The sequence below is a fragment of the Chiroxiphia lanceolata genome, chromosome 10 (assembly GCF_009829145.1).
Source record: "Chiroxiphia lanceolata isolate bChiLan1 chromosome 10, bChiLan1.pri, whole genome shotgun sequence".
NCBI classification, from domain to species: Eukaryota; Metazoa; Chordata; class Aves; order Passeriformes; family Pipridae; genus Chiroxiphia; species Chiroxiphia lanceolata.
In genome coordinates, this window is record NC_045646.1 from 15,992,502 (window position 1) to 16,016,502 (window position 24,001).

The window sequence follows — 24,001 nt, forward strand, 5'->3', positions numbered from 1 at the left end:
TTGCTAGTGGAGGCAGAAACGGAGTAGTATTACAGGAGATGAAATGCCTGTGAGTGGGGAAGTGTCCTTAGGAAGGTGTATGGGACAGAACCAGACATGGTTCACCTGGCAATGCTGTGGGGCATGTACTGATAGTGCTTATGGACATGTATGGAGGGAGGGACCACTAAAGCCACCAGGCTTCTTTCTTCCCACCCTGCAAGGTTTGAGAGGATACACCTTCATGAAGGCTTTCTGAAAAGGCTGACCTGCTGAAGACGTAGGTCAATTCATTTGGAAATGGCTTTTGTCCATGGGAGATAGGAGGACCCCCTCTCAGAGACCCTCAGGAGTGCCAGGCTTAAATCTTGGGGGTGGTTCCGACCTGGAAAAGACAGTGATGTAAATTAGCATCAGAGGACTCAGTGATAAAATGGACAGCTTTAGAGGAAGGAGTGGATTCTCATCATATTATAGCTGTAAATACAATAATTCATTAGACCAGAAGTTTATTTGGTTTATGTTTAAGCAACACATATCACTCTTTTGTTAAGAATTTGTACCCTTTTTTCTCCATAGCATTAGACACACTGTTACCTCTAGCAAATTATTAGGGCAGATTCCCTGTTTGCAGCAGGTGCCTTTGTCATTAAGTTCCTTTCCCTGTCTCAGAAAATGAGTCTTAGAAAGGCAAGAAAGAGGTCACTGAACTACTGCTTACGAAGTTATTGATTTATTGCAGAAAATTAAGAAGAAGAGTGACAGAGTGAAATGCTGGTTTTGAAAAGGCTGTATTGGGGAATGCAGTGGCTGTCTGGCAGGTATTGTCTGAGATGGGCTTGCTCTGCCGGGCACAGAGTGAGGAGAAAGAACTTTTTAAAGCATCCTCTGACACAGAAATTATTGGAAAGCCTCCAAGAGCAAATTGAAAAAGCAACAGCCGCCTTCATGCTGCAGGATTCCATTGTTTTAATATTGGGCCAACTATACCAAATAATACATCTACTGGAAACTCATGTTAGGAGAAAAATATGTTGGAAAGCAGCTAAGGGGTCAGCTCAAAATCAAAGTGAATGAACTTGACATATCTATGCTGCTGCGTGTTCTATTTTGTTCTTTTTCTTCTTGTCATCTCCTATTTCTTAATTTATTTCCACTCTTCCTCTTTTTTTAAAACCATTTGTCTTGTCTTGGACTTGCACTGAGAAATTCTGGCATACCGGTATCTTTGAAATTGTAATGTAGTTTAAAATTCCAGTCTTGCACACAGATATGGTGCTTTTGGGGAGGTACTTCTGCTCTGGTGATGAAATGATGAACAGCAGATAATGGGAATGGCTTTACTTTCCCTCAGTGCCATGTAATGGAGATGTGCTTCCCAGACTGGTTTTGTTTGCTGGACTTCTGTGCACATGTTGAAATCCACATCATCAGGAATGGGATGGAAAGAAAATGCAGACTTGTTACTGCAAGTGTAAATGTTATTTACAATTATTGCATTTAATAAAATATGTAATAAAGTTATGTTAATTGGGTTTGTTTGTTACAAGAATTAGTTCAGTTGTGACAAAATTGTTAAAATTTGAAAATTAACAATGATTTCTATGGCCAAAATAGTGGTAGCTGATGTCTTAGGAATGTCTTATTTTATTTTCATGATTATGAGTGTCTTTGACTCCTTCCTCTGCTGTGAATCTCTATAGTGGGACTTCAGGTTTTGAGCAATTCTGACTAAACTAGAAACTTAGTCTTGGAATATCCTCTATATTTAGATATGTTTAGGTCAGGATTTAGTTTGACTAAGTATAGAGAGATGTTAGAGGATCAATCATGAAATTCTCATCTGGCTCTGAAGTTCCCTGCAGTTTGGAGGGTGTTTGTATCTGGGATTGTGTTTTGTTTGGGCAGCAATCCTGCTGATTGGAATCGCATAAGCTTGGCAACAGAATGAAGGCATCCAGCCAGAGCAAACTCAAAGTACACAGGGTCTGAGAACAAAACGTTTCACATGAATTAAATTGTGAGGAAACAGACATTCTTTAAACTTGTAGGAAAACAAGGCAGTGTGAGCACCGTCACACAGGCAGCTGTGTGATCAAGGCTATTGATAGGGAGTGCAGGTTTTATTTATGAAATCTTGATAGTTGTGCACTTATGTCTTATCACTGTAGGAAGAAGAATATTTCCTAACAAACTGGTATTAGAGTAAGATGGAATAACTCTCGGTGCTTGCACGCAAAGATTCAGTAACATCTTTGCTGAAAGGCCTTTTGACACTCAGCTGATCTTGTATTTCTCTTGTACCTTGTCATGTTTTTCCATCTGCAGTATTGTGTTCCCCTTCCCTTCCATCTATCCATAGTTTCTGTATATTATAGGTTTTTCCATCACAGCTTTGTGCTTGGCTGCCTTGTTACATTCAGTAACAGCAGGAGAAGTCCAGGAGGGTCTCTGCCTGGCAGCAACCAGCATTGCCTACAAGCCTCTCCTGGTGCTTTCCTTTCCCCAGTCTCATGTCCTGCTTGCTTTGATGCCATCTTCTGCTTGCTGTCCTGTCATACAAATTAGAGCTTACCCTGACAAATGCAGATCACTCTTTTCTATGCCCAAACTATCCCTGCTGCCTCTGTCTCTCTTCTATGCTGTCTGCTGAGGGGGTTGGTGGGAGCAGAGGGACATGAGGGGGGAAGTGATGGCAGGCACTGGTTCGGTTTCTAAAGCAGAACCATGCAGGGTGTGTGGAGGGGTGACAAAAATTTGTTTGTTGCTGGAGATTTTGTTTGGTGTGGTGTTATAGTGGGGTTTTTTTTGGTTTGGTTTGGTTTGGTTTTGGTTTTTTTTATGTGTGTGGAGCAACATTTCCCAGGTGCTTTGTCCCAAGACCCTTGGCGCGCCATGCCCTCAGCCCACTGAGTTGCATGGGCCTGTCCAAGCTCCTCTTCTTCCAGATTGTGTCACAGGGTGCCCAAAGGCAAGTCTGTCTTACCACTTGTGCATGTTGCCATTTCTTTGTGATTGAGAGATATAAAGTCAGAGATAATTATCTGCTTTTTCCCATAAGTACCATCTGTTACCTGAAAGAGATTGAATGGATTTGCTTTGATAGGGTGGCAAAATATAGGTCTTGAGATGCTAGATGAGAGATGCTTTTGATAACCAGATTTCTGGAGCTGGATTGCTTTCAAGAAGATTACTTGAGCTGGATCTGCTTGAGTATAAAAAGTCGTGACATGGTCTTGGGTTTGTGCATACCAGTCAGTTTTGTGTTACAAAGCAGGTTGCTGATGAAATGATTTCTAACTTTATCATAACAAAGTGCTTCCATCCCCTCTGGGTTTTATTGTAGTGCTCAGTACAAAGTTTATATGAACTGCTAGTGAAGAATAAATAAATAAAGCAGTGTATAATTTAATATCGGGGAGGAAAAGCATTTAAACTGTATTAACAGTATTTGTTTAACAAGAAATGGATCAGATGTGACATTTATCTCTACTGGACAGCATTTGCTTTAAACAAAACAAAGCCTTGAAATGGATCAGTTTTCTTATGTATCAGAATTCTTCTTTTCTGAGAAGCTGGAGGCTTGGGGTTGGGTGGTCCTCTGGTCACAGCTGTGCTCATGTCACTGAGGGGGTAACCATATTGCTAAAGGTCTACTGTGTTGTCATCCCCTCTGACCGTGAGTAAGAGTGAGGCCTCATATCTACAGACTGGAAATAGGTGAAAAGGAACATTTGCATTTTCTAAAATTCTCTTGCAATTCAGTGCACTTGGTTGTGTCTTTCCCCTCCTAGGCTGCTTTGTCTTGCTGTAGGATGCTGTTGAAAAATGTTGGTTTCGTTCCAGAACTAAATGTGTTTCAAAGGTAGAGAAGTACTTGCACTGAGGCAGTAAATTATAGAGGTTATTTTTGAATTTCCCTGGGACTGATCTTTTGCTGATGCACTAATGTGGATTTCATCTGGGAATTCCTTTGTAGGTGCTGTAGAAGGATTGCCCAGAGGACTGCTTCTCATTCTGGCAAATCGGTCGTTCAGAGTCTTTGAACTTTTAGAATAATTCTTTTTGAAGTTAACATCCTGTCATTTTCAGGTTTGAACTCAATGTGCGTCTTTGGCAAAATCGGCCAAATACAGGTCATCTGGAAATGTGATGCCAGGTTATCGTGTATTTATTGTAATGCTGTCATTAAGGGAGAATGGGGGATGAGGGCTAAGGTGCTGAAGGCTTTCTTACATTCACCATGTTGCAACCCAATTAGCCTGTAAAATGTGTTTATTTTTCTTATCTCCTGTTGCTGGATTACAGATTACAATGAATTACAGTCCCTTCTTTCTTGACAGTTATTTTTATATTAACATCCAATATATAACCCTTTCTTAGATTTTTGAATTTGGGTCCTTGTTTCATTTCCATCATGACAATTAAAAGATCCACTAAGCCCAGGCTTGCTCAGTATTGTGAACAGCAGTGACTGTTTTGTTAAGACCTGAAGATAAAGGGCATTAGTATCACAAATTTCAGTGCATACTTTTCTCCTCCAAGTCACGTTTCCTTGTATGTAATCACAGTTGTTTTCTCCAAGACATTTGGCGTGAATTGTGGAAGTGACTGTATTTTTGCTGACAAACTAAACCAAAACCCAAATGCTGTTAATTTTTAGTTTTAACAGCAACAGAAATTGTGCCTGAACTAAATATATAGCACCTAAAATTTGCAAATTGAATGTTCTGAAATAGTTGGTCTAGAGCTGATGTGTGACCGTTGATCTGATAACAAAATATATGTTGAAAACAATTTAGAAGTTCTTGATTCTTATGTTTAATTAGCTGGTAGCTTAGAGAGTTGGTGGTGGCAGGGGTTTCATTGAAATAGGGAGCACTTTGAAGGTCACCATGGAGGCAAGAGGCAAGTACCTCTGCAGTGACAGTCTTAGCCTGCTATGGGTTTGGGCTACCAGTTATACCCCCTTCAGTTTTCTTCTGCGGGGGGAAAGGATGCCATTAAGATTGGTAAACTAAGCAAAATAAACTGATAAAACTTAAATTCTTGAATAAGCAAAAGTAGGGTTTTGAATTAAGATAATTGCCCAATGTTATAGGGGGCTTTAATTAAATTTTGCTCTGAATGATTTAATGTTCAGCAATGCTAATTGCAGCTCTAATCCTTTCTGTGGCATTTAAGTATTTTTGTTTGCTCAAGGCATTTTAAAACTTTCTGCTAATTTCTTACTTTGATGTTGCTTGTTGGATTTCTTTCAAACATAAAGTCATATCAGTAACATCATTTAAATGGATAAAGAATGAATGATGTGTAGTTTTGAACTATTGTTATAGTCATGCCAGTTAAAAATATCTTCTTCTGATGGTTTTCAGTATAAGAGCCACCACATGAACCTAGGGGTTCTGGCACATGAAATGTGAATGGTGTAAGGTTCCCTGAACCTTTATTCCCTGAATTGCCAAAGTCATGCTTTTCAAGAATTTTTTGAACTTAAAGCACTTTAAAGAAATATTCTGAGTTCACATCACAGAGAGCGAATACCTCTTCTCAAAAAATATATTGGCTACTGTTATAGGTCAGCTTTTGCCAACAGTTTCCGCAGGAGATGCCAGTTTGGAGTGGAAACCTAAGAAATCGGTTCAGCAAAGCACTTTATCCTGTTCTTGGCTTAAAGCACATGAATAATCCCATTGACTACCCACGTGTGCTTTACTGGGACTGCTCACATAGTGAAAGTTAGGCATGTGTTTCAATAATGTGCTTATTTGGGGGCTCACTGCGTGGTGTCTCCTGGCAGAGATTTGATTTTCTTATGGCAGCCATCATATGACCTGTGTGCAGGGAGCACAGCGATGTCTGCATTAGCCATGAGCTCCAAAGCAAGAGGCTATTTCTGTGTCCACCCCCAATCCATTCTGCACTTCTCTGGCAATTAATCATCTGCTTGCTGCCAATTGTGCTCTAGTGTTTTTGGCACCCAACCACTCCAACTTGCTGCTCATACAAGTATTGAATTGCCTTTGTAAGGCAGAGAGTAGTCTTTTCCTTGTTTAAGATTGTATATGGGGTTGTTACAACATGAAAAAAAAATTAGATAATTATAATAGTTTTCTTCATTTTGGTCAAATTCTGCTCTTTCTGTCAGTAGTCCCACTGAAGTTTACAGAGATGCCAGCAAAGGAGGACAACCATTTTGAAAGTCCAAGGGAAACTCAGAGAGGCTAGATGGAGTTTTTTCCTCTCTTATCTAATAGAAGCAACCTTCTTTATTTGAAAAGCTCTGTAAACAGATCATCTGTGGAAACAGAGCTCTTTCAGCATTGAAGAGAGGGAGGAGTTAAATGCTAGGAGAGATTCTTCTTCAATCTGATATTTTGCAACTATTGTCTCTGGTTTGATTCAAAATTCGAGTAAAGGATACATTTCATAAGTTTTTCATCTTTGCCTTCCTCTCCCATCCCCTGCACCTGCAAGAAAGAGATAGCTTTGGATGCAGCATTTCCCAGTGCTTGCAAAGGGGTTGGTCACAGGTGGGGAATCACTGTGACCTGCGCATGGCTGGGCCTGACCTCCAGCACCCTCTCCCTTCTGCGTAATTTTTTCTCCAGAAACACCACCTCAGCAATAGGTTAACAAACCTAGAGCCTATATACAAAATCAAGTCAAGCTGATAGAGCTGCAGTCATAGTAGACAGCAGTTAGTTAATGGGACCAGCAAACCCAACACTGCAGTTGGTAACTGATGGTGCTCCTTCAACCTCAGCGTCTCAGACCTTCCGCTTGCTTTATGCTTGTCATGGTTGTTTATCTGCTGTTTAGCCTTTGCTAACAACTTCACTGCAGAAGCCTAGGAAACTCCAAAAAAAAAAGGCTGTTAATCACAACTTAAAGGTAAAATGAAGTAGATTTTCTCAGTAAGCTTAGTAATCCTGGCTGTCAAAGAGCTCTGTTATCTTCGGAAACACGTCAAAGAATATTCTTTAGTGTATAATCATCTTAAATGGAGTACTTTTTTGCTGGAGCTGTGTTAGAGAGAGTGAATAGGAGAACGTGTAATATGAGCCAGATGAAAAATAATATGAGTGGATTTCTTTGCTGGGATGAAAATGCTTGCACAAACACCGCAGAGGCCCTGAAGTATTGCTGTTAACAGGCTGTAAGTTCATGTGTGAGACAGGTAAACAAGTACTATTTTCACAGATTGTTAGGGTATATGCCTTGAACGTGCTTCTAAGAGTGTTTGAGGTGCTGTAGTTCCAGTATCATAACAATTATTAGATTTAAACATTGATGAACTAAGGAGTAAACTGTTTTAAAAGTGTATTAACAGGCTTTCAGTTAGCTGATGGTAAAGTATTTATGAATAAAGTAGGGAGTTTATTTTCAATGGAGTATTCATATATGCAAAAATCCATAGAAAACCATCGTAGTATCTAAATAGTTGATTTATCCCCTGTGTACAAATAAAATGTTTAATAGGCACTCTCTTCACCTGAAGCACAGGACTGAACAGAAAGTATCTGTGTTGATTTTCTAGCTCTGGTAGAGACTTCTTGCATGGTTCTGGGAAATCACTTAGCATCTCTTTGCTGCAAGACAGACCCTGTAATGCTTGTCTGCCTTGCAGAGGGGAAGGGGAGGCTGAGAAAATGGGTGACTGCAAAACAAGTTAAGAATCCCCTATCTGAAGTCAGAACAAATGGTTTAATTTTGATGAAAGTAATCTGGAGTCATTGCACATATGTCTAATAACTGCTGATTGATAAGAGTTGAGTTATGAAGCTTTGATAAATTCATATTTCATTAGATGGTGCTGCAGTATGTTACTAGGTGGGAGTACTTCATTGATTTGGTTCATATCTGTGTGTTACCCCCCTGAGATATGTAGTACCAAGTGAAAATGTTCAGTTTTTCAAATGAAGGTCAGTACAAAGAAACGTCTAAATGTTGAAAAATTTCTCTGACTCCCCTGATTCCACAAAATTGATTTGGAAATCTTAATTTGATGACTTTACTATGCACTTGGATAGTTCTTCACCTAAGCCCAGGGAGTCTGTTATAGAAAGTGAAACATTTTGAGTGACATCTATTCGTTAGTACTGTAGTGACATTTTCTTTGGAGACTACAGGAACTATTGCTTACAAAGCAAGAGAATATAAAATTCATATGATAAAGGCAAACCAATGAGGCATTTACTGCAGTTGGAATGGTAATGTCTACAAAGGTCAGTGGGATGAGATTTAAGTATAGAGGAAAGAGAACAAGAATGGATAAATCCATAGTTCTTTGAATGCTCTTTGATCCCCTGTTATTCCCTCCCTGTGGACATTAGTAGAGGAAGTGGGTCCATGAACAATTTTGTAATATGCCAGTGAGTGATCAGAGATTGAATTTAGACCCTTTTTGGAACACACGTGGATTGTAATAAATCCTCTCATTTTGTGTGTGTATGTCTTTTTTAGTAAAAAGCAGTATCCGCATTGTTGACAGTAATAGTGAATGCTCTGAAGTTATAAAACTTGCTAACTCTCCCCATGAAAACTTCCAAGGCATTGAACAGCAAATGAAACTGCAGGCACGTCCAACTATTAACTCTCATTTTTCTGCACTATAACTGGAGATAATTTCTTTTCTTTTTCTGTTTAGCACTTTCAGACCATGTTAAAGACTAAGTTGAATGTCCTAACTCTTCGTAAAGAGCCTCTCCCAACAGTGATCTTCCACGAACCAGAAGCCATTGAGCTGTGCACCACAACTCCCCTCATGAAGACCCGGACTCACACTGGATGCAAGGTACTCAGAAGTATAAACTTAAGGAATGAGAACACTGTGGAAGTGTCCCATGTATTTGTGAAAGCTCCAAAGAGCCCAAAGTAACCAACATGGTCATTGTTGTTGTTCTGGAAACCCCATTAGGTGCTACTATTACTATAAAGCTTCTGAATCAAAAAAGTAATTTAGAATTTCTGACCAGAAATTTTGGGTTTCAGGAGGAAAAGATTTGGGTTATGTGCCATGATGCAAATTATGGAGGATTTCTAACAACCTGTAGTGCACATTACTTGTTTTAAACACAGGTGTTATTTCTGCAAGAGGTAAAAAGTTGAGGTTAGTTTTTTTTGGGTGTGTGAGCCTGGTTTTGTTTGTTTGTTTGTTTTTGGTTGGTTTTTTTTTTGTTTGTTTTGTTTTTTAAAGTAATATAAAAAAAGAAAAAAAAAGAAGTTGGAGACTTAGGTCTTGATTTGGTTAAGCAACAAGATGAATTTGCCCAGTTACATCAAAGCACAGCTTCTGAAAAAGCTATTCCTCTTTTTAAAAGTTTAATGGCTTAAGAGCTTTGAGTGTGTTCTTTTGTGGTAAGAAACCATGTAAAAATAGCAAACAAATCTGCTCTGTTTGCATCTTCTGTTGGAGCCATTTTCCTTGATTGCAGAGCTCGCCCAGCCTTGCAGAGCCCTGGGCGGCCTTGTAGACTGAGCTGGGTACCAGTTTGGCCTGTGCTACCCTCCAGGGCTTGGCAACTGATTGCCCTTCATCCAGCCTGGCTGTCAGTTGTAGGGAGTATCCACCCTACTGGAATATATGCCCTTGAGGGTCTTAGTAAAAATGGAGAGAACTGGGCTTCAGCCTCCACTGCTCTATAAAGTGTGAACTCTAGAAGAGCCATTGCCTGCTGCTACATATACTGGATAAGGTCCACAGTGCAATTACATGTTCTAAACCCCTGCCCTGGCAGTGTGTATGTACAAATGTGTGCACACATGCTCTTCCTTGCTGGGGGACCTGATGTGAGATGAGGTTGGAAGAAATTGCTTTATGGTGTGTTCCCCTGCTTCTCTTGGCATACGGTACCTGGCTACTTCCAGGTTTGGCACTTCCTCAGCAAAGTTTCTTCTTGGGAAGTGTCATTTTTGTTTGACTTTTTGCCTATCACAATAGCCAAGAACAAGACTGCTGCTGGGTGTTGGAGCAGTGCTTCCCTGTGCTGATGCAGAGAAATGCAGGGGAAGTGACCCTAATATGCTTTGTATGGTAGCTCGTAGCATCTGCTCTTCCATGATGATGTCTTTTGTCCTTTATGTTGACATCTAATGAATTTTTAGAGAATATTAGCTATGATCAAAATGATTCACAAAGTATCTGGCTTTCACCCCTAGTGAGAGAGTTCAGACATAATAATGCTTTCTGAAATCAGTTTATCTTTGTGAATGTGTGTAGAATTTAAATGAACCTTTTTACTTAACCTACAGTCCTTCGATTCAAAAAGATGAATTGCAGAGAGATGTTGAATGCCTCAGTGAAGAGAATCTCATTCTATATTTAGATCTCTTTTATTTATTCATTTATTTTTCCTGCAGTGTAACATACTAGTTGTGACTAGGGAACATCTGCTACCACAACACTCCCATTTTCCTTCTTGCACTGTTTTGCCTCCTCCTCTTCCTCTGTAGCTTATGTCAATGCTGGAGTCTCATGATGATGTTTTTGGGGTAGTGGCCAGCCCCTCTTCAGGTGATTCAGCAGTTGTGATTTTCAGTACCCTCCTTAGGAAGGTGACTGCACATATATGTTGTTGCTGTGGCTAAGAAATCCTCTCCTGTTCTAACCGAAAAGCTTTGATTTTACCCAGCCTCTGTAGTCACAACCTCTTTCTTTCTTCCCTTTCCACCCTTTTCCTCACTAAATGTGTTCTTCTCTTATGGGGCTTGTATCTGCCAGCTGTTTATAGGTAATTAGCCTTCCTCACCTCTTTCTCCTCTGATTATTAGTTTCTTACTGAGTGATACAATAATAGTGTTGCTGTAACAAAACTAGGATTTTGTAATATGAGATTTTTCTCCATAGGATCTGATCTACTCCTGTTATTCCAGATGTAAGGGAGTAGATGCTGTGGTGTCACTGGTACCACCAAGCCTCTTTGGTTCTGAGACATGAGCTTCTCAGGCAAGAGTGCAGCATCCAGTTTTTACTTGCTTTCGTGAGTCACATTCTTTTGATCCTTAATCGTTTTATTCCTCTTGACTGAAATCCCTCCAATTTTTCTATGTAATCCCATTAATGAGATAGCATCATTCTTCTGACAGAGGCTCCAGACATCTAATTTTATTGCACAGTTTTAACATAAGCCTCAGCTGGCACCATCTTGTTATGGGAACTTGACACAAGCAATTGCTTTGCTCTTCAGATGTCTGGGCACTGGTTTCCTTCTGTGATTGCTCTTTTCCTTGTCCTTTCATCAGACTTCTCTTTTTGCTTTCATTTTGAGTTAACTGTTGAATCCTGAAGAAACAAAACTTTCTTGCTGACATGTAATTTCATTCTCTAATTGAATGGGATAGTTTTAAAAATAGCAGAGAAATGTCTTGCTTGAAGTAATCTAGAGGGAACCCCCACCAAATCTGGAAAGTTAAATAGTTGAACAAATTCAGAGAGCTTCTCTTTCCTACTCAATTTCAGATCTAACACAACTTTTTTGCCATCATGTTTCCTAAAATATATTTTTTACTTACAGCAGAAGGCTTAAGACTCATTCCTCCTGGAACTGCATGTCTGGATCTGCCTGCTTGGGTTGTCTGTGCTGTCGCCGTTCCCACCCTTCTAGACGTGTGGGCATGATTTCCCCAAGCATGAGAAATGGATAGCATTAGCATAGGTTTGCAGCACGGAGCTTTAGGCAAAAATATTTTGGAGTTTGCTCAGTCAGACAGGTTGACTCGATGCTGTATTTCCCAAAGGACACCTTCTTGCTTCCCTTTCCCTCCTTTCCCTACCAGTTCTGCTTGCAAATGGGGAGAGACAGCTGTGCACCCTGGGGTTGAACTGTTGCAGCCCCACTCAGCCTAAACCAGAGCAGGATTTCTAGGTACAATAAAGCAATCAGACTCTGTTTTTTCTTGGGGTTCATTTGCTTTTCTTTGAACCATGGTGAATGTCAGATGAGAGGCAGGTCTCTGGCCCCAGAGGAACTGCAGCTTCCTGTCCTCCTTCAGCTGAGCCTGCTGGGGCAGGGCAGTGGGATGCAGTGCCCAGAGGGTTGTCATCTCTCTAGGAGTCATGGTTGATACTCTTGTACATCCTGCCTTTTCCCTGCAAGAGACATGGCATTTGTGAATACTGGGGCACCAAGTGTTAAGTTTGGCAACTCCTCTGAAGAATGAAAAAAACAAACTGGTTTATTGTATATCTGTAAATGGCAAGTCTAAGCTTAAGCTAAACCACCCATTGCTGGGGAAACACTAAGAAAAGTGAGAATAAATCTTTTGTTCTCACTATCTGGAATACACTTTCAATCCCAGATTCCTAATTTGATTTTATTTTAATAGAGCATGTTTTCTATATGGGTATGAGTATGATTTAGATGTCTGTATATAAAAATGTGTCCATTATTGTTCAGATCCTAAGGATTTTGATTAGTCTGTGGCTGTCCTGCTTGTAGGTCTTTCATATCAAATGTGTACTCTTGTGTTTCAGCTGATAACCTCCTTATCCCTTATCACAATAAGTTCTGCCAGATGGAAACCCAAAATCTGGATTATCTCCAGAAAATAAGTTACTCTCTACACAGAAATGTGTGCTTTCTCCATGCCTTTTAACAGATTTTGTTTAAGTTCTGCATGTTTTATTCTTCCTTAATGTCCTAATTGGCTTACACTGATTCTAATGTTTCTTGATTTCTGTCCCTTTGAGCCATGGTGGTGGCACGAAGGGAGCTGCCTAAATGGCTCTCTCTCCCTTGCTTTAGCTTTTCCAGGCACTGCTGCAGTAATGTAAAAGGACAGAGGTTAAAAATGCTGTCTGTGATTTTTGAAGTGGTGTAGTAGGTTTAATTTTTTTTTCCCTTTCTATTGGAAGGCTCCTCAAAATGAAGTCAGTGCTGAATAGTCAGTAGCTTCCCTGGATCAGGCAATGTCATTCCTCCAGTTCCCACCAGTGTACAAGCTTTTCTCAGCAGCCTGGGAGGCTGAGATGAGAGGAGCATAAACGGTGCAAATAATTGCATTTTTAAGAGTAGCTTTTATTAAGGGTGAAAATATATTTTAATGATATGGTGTTTGCAGGAATGATACTTGTTACTTGCTTGTTGTATTGGATTGACTTGGTGAAATTATTAATTCAGGCTTTGTGGAAGGTATGATGTTGAAACTTCTCTCATGGTGTGTCTTAGGTAAAGATTGATGAAAGTCTTGTTTAAAAATTTGTATCAATGGCATTAGAGTGGTGATGGTGTTTTAAAATCAAGTCTTGCACATGCTGATACAGATTTAAAAATAGCCAAGAAGTAATGTAAATAAATGGAGTTTGGTCTTTCAGAAAAGCTTAATAGCTTCACTCCTGAGGCAAAAAGAAGGTGGTTCCTGTACTAGGCTGGCTGAGGGCTGGTGAGCACAGTGGGACTGTGCTGCAGCTGGGCTTCCCTGGCACCGTGTAGTGTCAGCAGTTGGGCACCCAGCTTTGACCATTGCACCTCTGGGGTACATCTGGTGCTGTTACACTTATGTCAATCTATGAACTGGATTTGAGGTGTTTTCTGGGAGAACTGGGAACCATTTGAGGGGCCCTTCCTTACCTGTGTCTGCCCTTGCTCTCCTGCAGCTGCAGCTCTGGCCCCTTCAGGAAAGCCACTGGAGCAGCCTGTTGCCCTTGTTGCTGCTCTTCTCCTGGCCTTGCTTGCTGCTGCCAAGAATTTTCATTTTCCCTTTGTCTCTTTTTCTCCCATTTTTCTTCTTTTCTCAAAACTCACTTCCACCATTAGAGACAATTCCATCACCTGAGGGCCCCACTAATCATTCTCCCTGCATGTGAAACTGTCCCAACATGCTTTGAGCAATGGGATGTACCCCAGCATAGCAGAGCCTGGAAGTTAGTCTGCAAGGGAAAGGCTTGCAATAAGCTTATAGGGTGAATAGGGAGTAATCTTGATTGTGATTCTGTTAGGATCTATAGAAATACAATGTTTCTCATTGGGATACATATTAAAGAAATAAAACATTGTCTTAAAATTGCCCTGCTAAGCCTGATTCTAATTCCTTGTGTAAGAGAGTCATTTAGGAATAATGTCTGCTTGGATATTACTACCTATTTTTTGTTTTCTGCCTTGTTAATTTTGATTGCAAAGGCCTTGCAGCAGGACTCTCTTACTTGCAAAATACCCCATTTCTACTCTACCCTAGATGTCTCTACAGCAAATTTAGTAATGCTATGTTGTTGCTTTTATTGGTCATTGCAGTTTTAAAACCTAGTGTGTTGTTCTTTGACTTTTTTTCCCCTCTAGATCAGACTTTCCCAAGATGTTTTGCCCAGCATGTCTGGCCTATGCAACCTCTGCCACCCTAGTGCCCCACCCTAATCAGCACAGCCATGGCAGTGACCAAATATGTTGTCACTTTAGCTTTCAGGGGACAGCATGCTCCCCATCTACTGTGTCTGGGAGCCCTTCAACATTCAGAAAATGTCCAAATTGAGGAGCCATCTTTCCAGCTTCATGCAGCCCAGCAGCCTATGCAGCACGGTTTTGGTGGTGACAGCACCAGCCTCATTTCTCTGTCCCTTTGTTGCTCCCCAGCCCCTAAATTCTTGTTCTGGCCAGTTGACCTGTAGACAAATGGCTCCCCTCTGCTGCACTGCTACTGTGTTACTGTTATGGGTTGGTTTTGTGTGTCTTGATACTGAATCAGACAAAATTAATGCAATAAGAAGGCTGTCTCTCATTTCAATACCCAGAGACTGAGGTGTTCTTTCCTGTTTTTGCTGTCCTGTTGACTCTAAAGGGCTGAAAATGCGTCCATAGACTTTCTGGGATGGTAAAATTCAGATGACAGAAATGGGTAGTTAACAATCTACTGTTTTACTTAAATTTCCATAAGTAATTTAAAAAGCCTACTTCTGTTGAACATTTATTACTCTTTTGGCTACTGAAGCCACAGCTGATTGGAAGCTGCACATATTCTTAAGACCACCTCACTTTATCTTTATAAAGCTTATTAAAAATGTTCTCTTTGCGTCTACAGAAGGGTCAAGAATGATTGTTTTGAGTGCAGATTTATGCAGCTGTAAATACAACTCCCACTGGCTGCCTGGTGTTCATTATCATTTTGTAGGCCTGTAACATTAAGATGGCCATTAACATCAATAAAGAAACAATTTAAACAAGTGAGACAAGCTAAACTGTACCATCACTCCGGAGCCTACTGTTTTCTGCCTTCTTTAATGTGAGTGGGAAGCACAGAGCTTATTCTTGCTTCATTAAAGGCCTTCTATTGTTATCCTTAAGCATTACATATTTTGTACTGTGAACTGAGAGATTGTTTTCTTCTTCTTTTTCCCCTTATGAAATGAAGCAAAAGGATGCATGTGAACTCTTGCATTGGGTAAATCTTAGTAGCTTCAGTATATTTAAATATAGTTCTAATTGGTGAGAGATACAGACGCTCAAATGACACGATTTCCAAAGGTGAAACTAATGCCCCAACGAGTATGCTATGAAGATGAAGTATGTTCTTTAATTTTTCTTTGTGTAGTGTTACAGAAATGAAAAAAAAAATAAATCCTGAAGTTGTGGAAGAGTAAAATGCTTGCAGAAATCTTGCACGTGACTGTATCGGTCGAATGTTGTTCCGATGTTGAAAATGGAGTGTTGCATGTGCTCATTCGTTTCCAAACATGACTGTATGGATGGTGAGGTGCTGCCTTGCACCTCTGAAGCTAATGAGAGCTTTACCATGGGCTCCACTGTGAGCACGGTGGGATGAGCCATGCTGACAGCAGAGCCCTCAGGCAGCACGCACTGCACAGGGCTTAGCACTGGCTGCTCTCAGCTTCAGAGAGAGTCTCTCTTGCATATGATTTTTTTAATTTCATGCATGGAAAACCCATTTATATCAGTGAGAATTTATACCTTAAATGTGCGCAGAGGAGCTAATAGAAACATGAAGGGCAGATGCAAGTGCAGAATATTGTTAAAAGCATCGTAATGCTTCATTTCCTGAAGTCCAGGAGTCTTAGGTGGAGAATATAAATTGACTAAAGCAATTGAATTAATATTTAACTGAGCCTGCTTTAAATAGGATCTTTTGCAGTGTTCAGTTTTGCTGTATTGGATGTATTTTGGCATAATTTTATTTACTTACTGGTCAAGTGGCATTGTAAGAATAATGTATGCTGAGAGCATTGGAAGTTATGTCCTGTGTTCTGTCAGATATGTTGATGGTATTTGTTTTTTTCTTAGCATTTGCACTGGTGACATTTTTCAAGCCATGGTTCAAGTAAAGGGCATTTTGTTATTCAGGAAGTTCTTACATCCCATCTAAAAATGATCACGTATTGTAGTCAGCTTCATGTTTCTGCTTTAACTACCTTTTATAGGAGAAAGTATATGTCTGTTTTCTGCATGTGGTGAAGTAACTTTGCTCTGAATATTTGTATATTAATTAAAGGAAAACAGTTTTGCCTATTTCTGTTTACTTTTTGATTTTCTTTATGAAAATGTGTCTGAAACCATTTTAAAGAGTTCTATAAAAAGAATAAGACCATCACCTTGTGAGGAGAGCACTGGTGACAGGGAGGACAGAGGGATTTCTGGGAGCTGCCCTGTGTCTTTGTGGCCAACATGCAGGAACTACCCTGGGTGCAAGGTCTTCTCCCTGTGGTTCCTTTTGGGATTACCTCAAGAGGGAGGGAGCTGGACATTTTGTCAGGAAAATTAGGGAATGAGTTGGGTTTCATAGAGATGTGTGCAATGAAAATAGCTCTGTGTGTGTGTGTGTGTGTGTGTGTGTGTGTGTGTGTGTGTGTGCGCACCATCTCAGGACTAGAGGATTCTGTCTCCTGATCCTTGGGCTGAATGGGAAGATTTCCAGTTATTGTGACCCCTGCAGACCTGTCCCCTGGGAAGAGACATCTCCTGCCAGGTCCTGACAATTAGTGTTAAGCAATTCTCCTCAGTTGTTCCTCAGAGCAAGGCTTGGAGTCCCAGACTTTGTGTGTGGAGTTCCCAGCACTGCTTTGTCTCACTTGAAGAAATAGTTGCGCCAGGTAAGCCAGACTTTGCTCAGATATATGTGTGTCCAAGCCCGTTTTCCTTGGCAGTAAACTGCAGAAAATAACCCCTAAACAACACAACTCCCTTGAAAATGTAAAGATATGAAAAATCATAGTATCAATTAGCATGTTGTGCTTTACTCCCCTTGGTGCATTTATAGTATTGCCTGCAGAACCATTGTGTACCTTACATTTCTTCTTATTTCTGTAGTTATGTCCATGTAGTGGATGCAGCATGTCCCAGTGAAAAAAATGGGTGTCAATGCATGATATGGAGCCTGGGAAAAAGTTTTTAACCTAAACAGAAATCCCTTTGGTTGGAATCTAGCACTTCCTTTAGCTTCAGAGCTTTGACATTATTAGTTGTCTTTGATTCAACAAAAGCTTGAATTGGAAATCATCAGCCCTTAATTTTGTTAGCAAATTATGTTTATCAGTAGAGGTAACCTAAATCAAACCTCTTAATGTAAAAAAAGACATTAAACCATTTGTGTTTTGTTTAGTTATGGAGGAGAGAGTGACTGACATTCAAGGAGCACAATGTAAAATTCCACCATATAGGAATTAAAAATGCTCCCTGTGGCTAGGTGGAGAATGAGCACTGTCTGTTTCCGAATTTCTGCCCTTGCTTGTCAAAGCAACTGGGAAACTTGAGAGGTACTGGGGAACCAGGCACTGTGTGCTGGTGAATGCTCAGTTGCTCTTTACTGTGTATCATTTTTACTTCTGTAGTATTTCTCAACCAGAAAGATCCCTGAACACCTTCTAAACAGCTCTGTTGTCCCCTGCTGTTCAGCTGCTGTTCTGTGCCAGCAGCCCTGTTTGCAGAGGTCAGATCAGCTCACCAAAGCTCAGGGGAAGGCTTTGGTGTGGGCACACTGTGCTGAGGATAGAATACACTATAGGGGAAAACTGAAAAAGATGCTGAGAATTAAAATACTTCTATTAAGTAGTAATGCATTGAATGAAGGTGCTAAAAAGCAATATATATTAATGAAATTCCTTTGATGCATTAAACTCCACGGAATACTTCGGTATCTTGAAACACAAATGGAAGGTTTTTTGTCAGTTCTAGAAATACCACTTTTCAGGGTACTTGGAGCTGTTGTTTAATTATAGCTGTCTTTGTAGGAGATAACATACCAAAATAGTTTTCTCTGAAAGAATATTTAAATATTCAAAACCATTTTAATCTCTTTACAGCAGGAAATATTTAAAGTTTGAAATTCTAAATTTACAGAATACATTAGGAAATAATCTTCAATTACACAAATATACAATGTCATATAATGTATGCCAATAAGTTCTAGCTTTTGTAGTCTGGCACAAAGCCAGGATACCAGTATGAAGCACAGTGGCAATTGTAAGGTCCTAGATAGTTACAGATGTGTCAGGGTATTTATTATTTATGCTGTAGAAAATATTGTGCTCATCACAATTGCTGAGGCAAAGCCTTCTGGTCATAGGAGCTAATTGCTTCCATAATAAGGTTCAAATATCTAAGGCCTAATAGCTTTAGACACATAAAAATTAAAATTAGATTGAAATTTATTATGTTGGTTACGCCGAGCAGATGCTGCAGTCACTGTCAATTGTTTTGTTCTAGGGTGTCCTTGAGAAATATTTCCATCTTGGTGCAGCTGTTGCAGTGTAGGGATGGAGCTGTGATTTGTGTTGCTGGAGAGCACAGGGAAGCTGGTGCTTGTCCCTGGCCCTTGGGGAATAAAGACCCTGCTGTGAGCTGACTCCCAGGAGGAGGAGGCACCCTTCCTTCATAGCACATGAAGTTATTCCTCAACAAAATCAAAGAACTTCGTGGCTGTTGCTCCCTCGTATTTTTGCACATGAAATGTGCTGGGAGAGGTGTTGGCAGATCTTTTTTCTTGTGCTTTTTCACAACAAAGATGTGTGTGCTTATTCTGTGAAGGTATTCTGTGTGGCTCTTCCCCTGAAGCCATGGATATTGTTTCTTTGATTTCCATTAGAATACTGCAAAATTTGCATTTGGCACTGGGTACCCACTGCTCAGGCTAGTCTGAGCCAACATGAACCTTCTTGGGAATTTGTAATCTCTGCTTACAGCTGTACTGTGCCCAAACCCTGCAGTTCTTATTTTGGGGCCAATCCTGTGTGCTGAAAGCTTCCCACTGGAGCAAATGACGTTGGCAAAGAAGGAGGCTGAAATTGGATTACACATCCATTCTTCTGTAGATGAGGTACCATTGGCTATGTTCATATGTGCACAGGCTGCTGGAATGTAGATTAATGTTGCAGTCAAAAATACATTATTTCATCAGAGAAAAGAAGGTTCTGTGTACCACCTCTGTTTCAGCTGGTCCCAGAAGTAATCCTTGTACTGTTGCAGTATAGTCTGCAATGTGATGCATAAATACATTAGCTCAGAAGAGGAAAGAAATTTTTCCATTCGGGGGGTTGAATGTCAGCATCTCAGACTAATAACATCTTTTTTATTTCATTAAAGGATATTCTTTTTGGATAGTTAATTAAAAGTTCATAACAATAACCATTACAGTGCTTCTGGGCAACTTTAAGGGTTGGTGTATGTTGTCTATTGCTGATTTATTGTAAACTATTGGGAATATTTGACTTCAGGCTTGTGGAAATTCAGTAAGCTTTCTTCTCTGTGATTCTAGGTTACATAGGGATAACAACTGCAACAAAAGTATGAGGGTGGTTTTTTGTTTGTTTGTTTTCTTTAAGAAAGGAGACAGATCAATTTTAAAGTTTACAGTCTGGTTTGGAAAATGAGTAAGTACTCCTCAGTTAAGAACTTCCCTTGTACTACTAACCCAAGAATCTCTGGTACTCACTTATAGTAATTTCACAGCAAGATCCTATTAAATGATACATATTGCCACAGAAGTAAGAAACTGAATTTTGCAGCAATGTAAATTTGGAATTAAGTTTATCATGTTTTATCAGTAAATGAAAAAATAATGTTGAATTGGTAGTGTCCTGTTAACTTTGATGGCACAGAATACTGTTTGATACCCTCCGAGGGTATGGTCTATCTCTTTTTGAAAGCTGGTGTTCATTTGCCTGTTAGATATAGGGATGCTTTCTGATTGCTAGAGCATAGCACACTGAGGAAAAATAATTACTGAGTTAATCAGCTAAGAGATGGTCTTAATTCATTATGCTCCTCAGGTCTTTTTCACCTCTAAAGCCATGATGACATGATCTTCTGATTAAAGTGCTCTCAAGATTTAAATGGCATGGCAGTGACCTGCACTTTATAATCCCAAACTTGGGATGTAGATGATCTTACATTTAATAGATGCCCATACACAAACATTTAAAGTAGAAGGAAGCTACTTTAACTTACATGAGAAAATTTTGGAAGAGGAGCAAGTTGAAAATATCTTTTTATAACTTCACTTTAGAAAGTTCACTGAAGATTTGTTGAACTGTTTGCTGAGAAAGATTTGTGAATGAGTCATTATTCAGTGGGATTTTTTTCATCCTCAGGAACTTGTTTTATTTCAGTATTTGTTGTGTGTTTCCCCCATCCCCCAATTTATTTTTCATTAGCAGAGAGAAAATAGGAGGGGGAAAAGAAAACTTCAAGCCAGAAACAAAATTAAATTAATATCTCCAAGATTAGAGAAGGATCTTTGTAAAGCTTGGTATAGTTGAGTAGTAAATTGAGAGAGATGATAAGGAAAATACAAAATGAAATAAGGTAAGATAATGCATGTGTGTTGTGATTATTTTGAGAATGTCATTGAAGTTGATTCTGAGTATCTTCTGGGATAGGATGGGCAGAAAACAGATTGGTTCCAGTTCTTTATAGAAGCCCCTTTTTTGACTGAGTTATTTGTAGGCTGGGAGTAATTGCCTTGTGCTGATGTCTGACTCATTCTTACAAATTGTGCAGTAATGCACTTCAGCTTTGTCAGCTATTTGTAACCACAGTGGTCAGAATCCCTATGGGAATCATCCTTAATGGGATGCAGTTCTTGGGTTGGCTTTGCAATGGTATAAATTGGCATACTTCCTTTGACTGAACTGCCATGTTAAGTTATATCATCTAAGAAATTGGCCTTCTAGTTTGGCATGTGGCTTGGAATTCCTAATGATTGAAAGCAGTCTGTTAATGAAATCAAAGTAATTGAGTACAACATATGGGAACTCGTGCTGTTTGTCATTAGGCAGAAATACTAAAAATATTAAGTAATTCTTGAAATTATTTTTATGAAACAGCTTATAATGATTTAAAGAAAGGTGTGTTTTCACTCTAGAGCTTTGCCTCGAGTTGCATTTGAAGGTCTTCATACAATGCCAAATAAATGGTGCCACTCTGCCTTTGCAAGTGGGAAATATATCTAAGATAGATATACATCTAAGAAATATATTGTATATATAATTTAAGTTTGGAACAGTTTACAGCACTTTCTTATACTTAGCATAAACTGAATAACTTTAATTGCCAGTGACTTAGTGATAAGCCACTCTAAGGTTTTTGTTCTGCAAGACTTTCCTAATCTGTGTATATAGATTTTTGTTCAATGTTATCAATTTTATGCAGACAGTGTGTGTCTTCAGGGTGGAATTTGTCCCCAAACAAAGGACTGGTGTATGACTATTGCTGTAGCTGTGCTCTGAAGGGGGGTTTGACATGGGGCATTGGGTGAGTGTTGGCTGGAGTGGGAGGCACATCTCTAGTGACGGCTCCGTGCCGCTCCACCGCTGTGGCTGTGCACGTCTCTGCATCCCAGCTCCTGGCCCGGCTGCCACTGGGGGCGAGGGGCCTGAATGGCACCACAGCAGCTGCTGAGCATTACTTGGCTGGGTGGTGCTGTGTGGCCTCTTGTGGAGTTTCTCTGAGTAGTTACAGCCCCCAAGGAACTCGCTGATGTGACTGCCTGCCCAGCCCTGACTGCCTTGGGTACGGCTGCGGCTGCCTGACACTGCTGTGTTGCACCACAGAATGCTCTTGTACATGTTTACCTAAGGTCCAAATGTGGTCCTTTTGTATGGTTTTGTTCGTGGGGCACTAAATAAGAGCTGGCCAGGAAAACATGTGGTGGGATTTCTCTGTCCTGGTCCTGCTCAGCAGCTGCAGTTGTGTCAACTTCTCAGGTTCTGTACGTGGTACGGTCACAGACAAGTGAACCTGGATTAAATAAGTAAATAAATTAAATAGGAATTGAACAGACCACAGATTTGGGATGTCTGTGTGCCTCCCTGGGATGCTCACCCCAGGCCCAGCATGGCTGTCACCTCCCTGCACCCGAGGCCATTCCCTGGGCTCTGCCTCTGGGCTGTGGTGGGGCTATGATGGGTCTGCTGTTCTTTGGTGGTTCCTGGTCCTGTCGAGTGGAGTGGGAATGTTTTTTGTGTGTTCTCCACCTCCAGGATCCTTTGGGGCTGGGTGGTTCTTGCTGCCATCTGGGTTTGGAGGAGAGTGAGGACATGTCCACATTGTCCTGACCTCAAGGGCCCTTGCTGGCCTCTGCTCTCTGATTCAGGGTTCTGCCCCTGGCCCTGGCAGTGCCCACAGCAAGGGGCCGGAGCCAGTACGGGACAAGTCCCGAGGCTCCCGTGTGTGCTCCCAAATGTCTCACCATCTCCAAAATGGGCAGCTGGCTGTGCCCGAGGGCTGTGGTGTGAGCACCCACAGCTTTTCTGAGCCTTTGTCATCTTGATAACTTAGCCAATGGCAGTAAGCCCTTCCTGCCTCCAAAAAGAAACAAAAGAAAGCAAAAGCCCCAAAATGGCTTTGGCCAGAGCAGCCATCCTGTTTCTTAAATCCTCCCTGCTGGCCCTCTCAAGGACACTCAAATGTCACCATAGGTCTGAAATCAGACACTGGTGACTTGTGGTCATTTAAAATACTCTCATCAAGAGTTTATGCAGTGGAAATTAAATTCCTATAATTTTAGGCAAAAGGATTTCAATTAAAGTCCTCCACTGTGACACTAGAGGACTCTCTAAGAGTCTAGTGTGCAACCACAGAAGTTTAGATAATTTATCACCTGGACTTGGTAGAGTGAGCCTTGTGAACCATCATGAGGCACTCTTGCTGTCTCTTTGCATTTGTTAGCCTGCCCTCATTTTGCAGTCAAATTGTCATCTTCTGCCTGTGGCTCTGTATGGGATGACTGGCTGACAGGGGCCTTGCTGGGGACAGGGGAAGAGCAGGGAGGCAGGAGCAGGGTTGGGATGGTTAAGAGCCCCACTTGACATTTGCAGTGCGAGGGAAATGGCCAAAGGAGGGGCATCTTTCAATTAAATATTATAATACTACTTTGCAACACATTTTATGGTATTATTTTTTTCCAATTAACTCCTCAGTAAGATGGTGAGTTTTATTTTGAAGCGAGACATAGAGCTGATGATTACAGAGATACTTCTGTAATTTTTCCCCACTCCTTGAATTAGCTTGCATGTTTGTTCTCTGTTAGCAATTACCTTCATGTCCATATAAGTACAAGAGGTTAGAGAAGTTCATGATGTTTCTCACATTGTAGCAGCTTTCTGCATACCAACCCCTTTGCCCTTTTGACTACATGAAAAACTATAAATGTGTCATGCAGTAAGATTTAAATGAGTGCTGTAAGGTCCCAGACACTCATTCCAGAGCTTCAATTTCTTAAGAGCTGTCTGAGCTTTACCTTACATGCAGCCATCACAGTCATGCCGACTAAAATCCTGCTAATTATTTTGGAGACATTTTTGTATGATGTGTCTTGAGAAAAGAGTCTGAGCATCTGTAAAGCAGATGAAGTGAAAATTCCTCTGGCGTCTATCAGCAAACATAAGCAGGTGGAGCACATCCAGATTTCTGCAGCTGAGGGAGGGGCTCCAGAAAACATGGTTGCTTGCAGCACAGAGGGAAAATCAAATGAAAAATAATTACTTATATATCTTTATTTCACGCTGCCTTGTCATATAGGGCCAGTCCAGGAACAGCAGCTTTCTGCTTCATTTCAAGGGCCATTGTAAATCGATTGTCAG

At 40.5% G+C, this 24,001-nt stretch overlaps 1 protein-coding gene across 3 annotated transcripts in view; it reads left to right on the top strand.

The window, feature by feature from the left end:
• The window catches only part of PID1 (phosphotyrosine interaction domain containing 1), an 84,727-nt gene that overhangs the window by 24,401 nt on the left and 36,325 nt on the right, over positions 1-24,001 (top strand). For 2 of the 3 annotated variants that reach the window (XM_032698456.1, XM_032698457.1), the window contains exon 2: positions 8,630-8,776. In XM_032698456.1, coding sequence (XP_032554347.1) covers positions 8,630-8,776 — 147 coding nt within the window. Of the gene's footprint in view, positions 1-3,548; positions 3,700-8,629; positions 8,777-24,001 lie in introns of those variants that run through there. The other variant, XM_032698458.1, reaches the window with a different exon arrangement.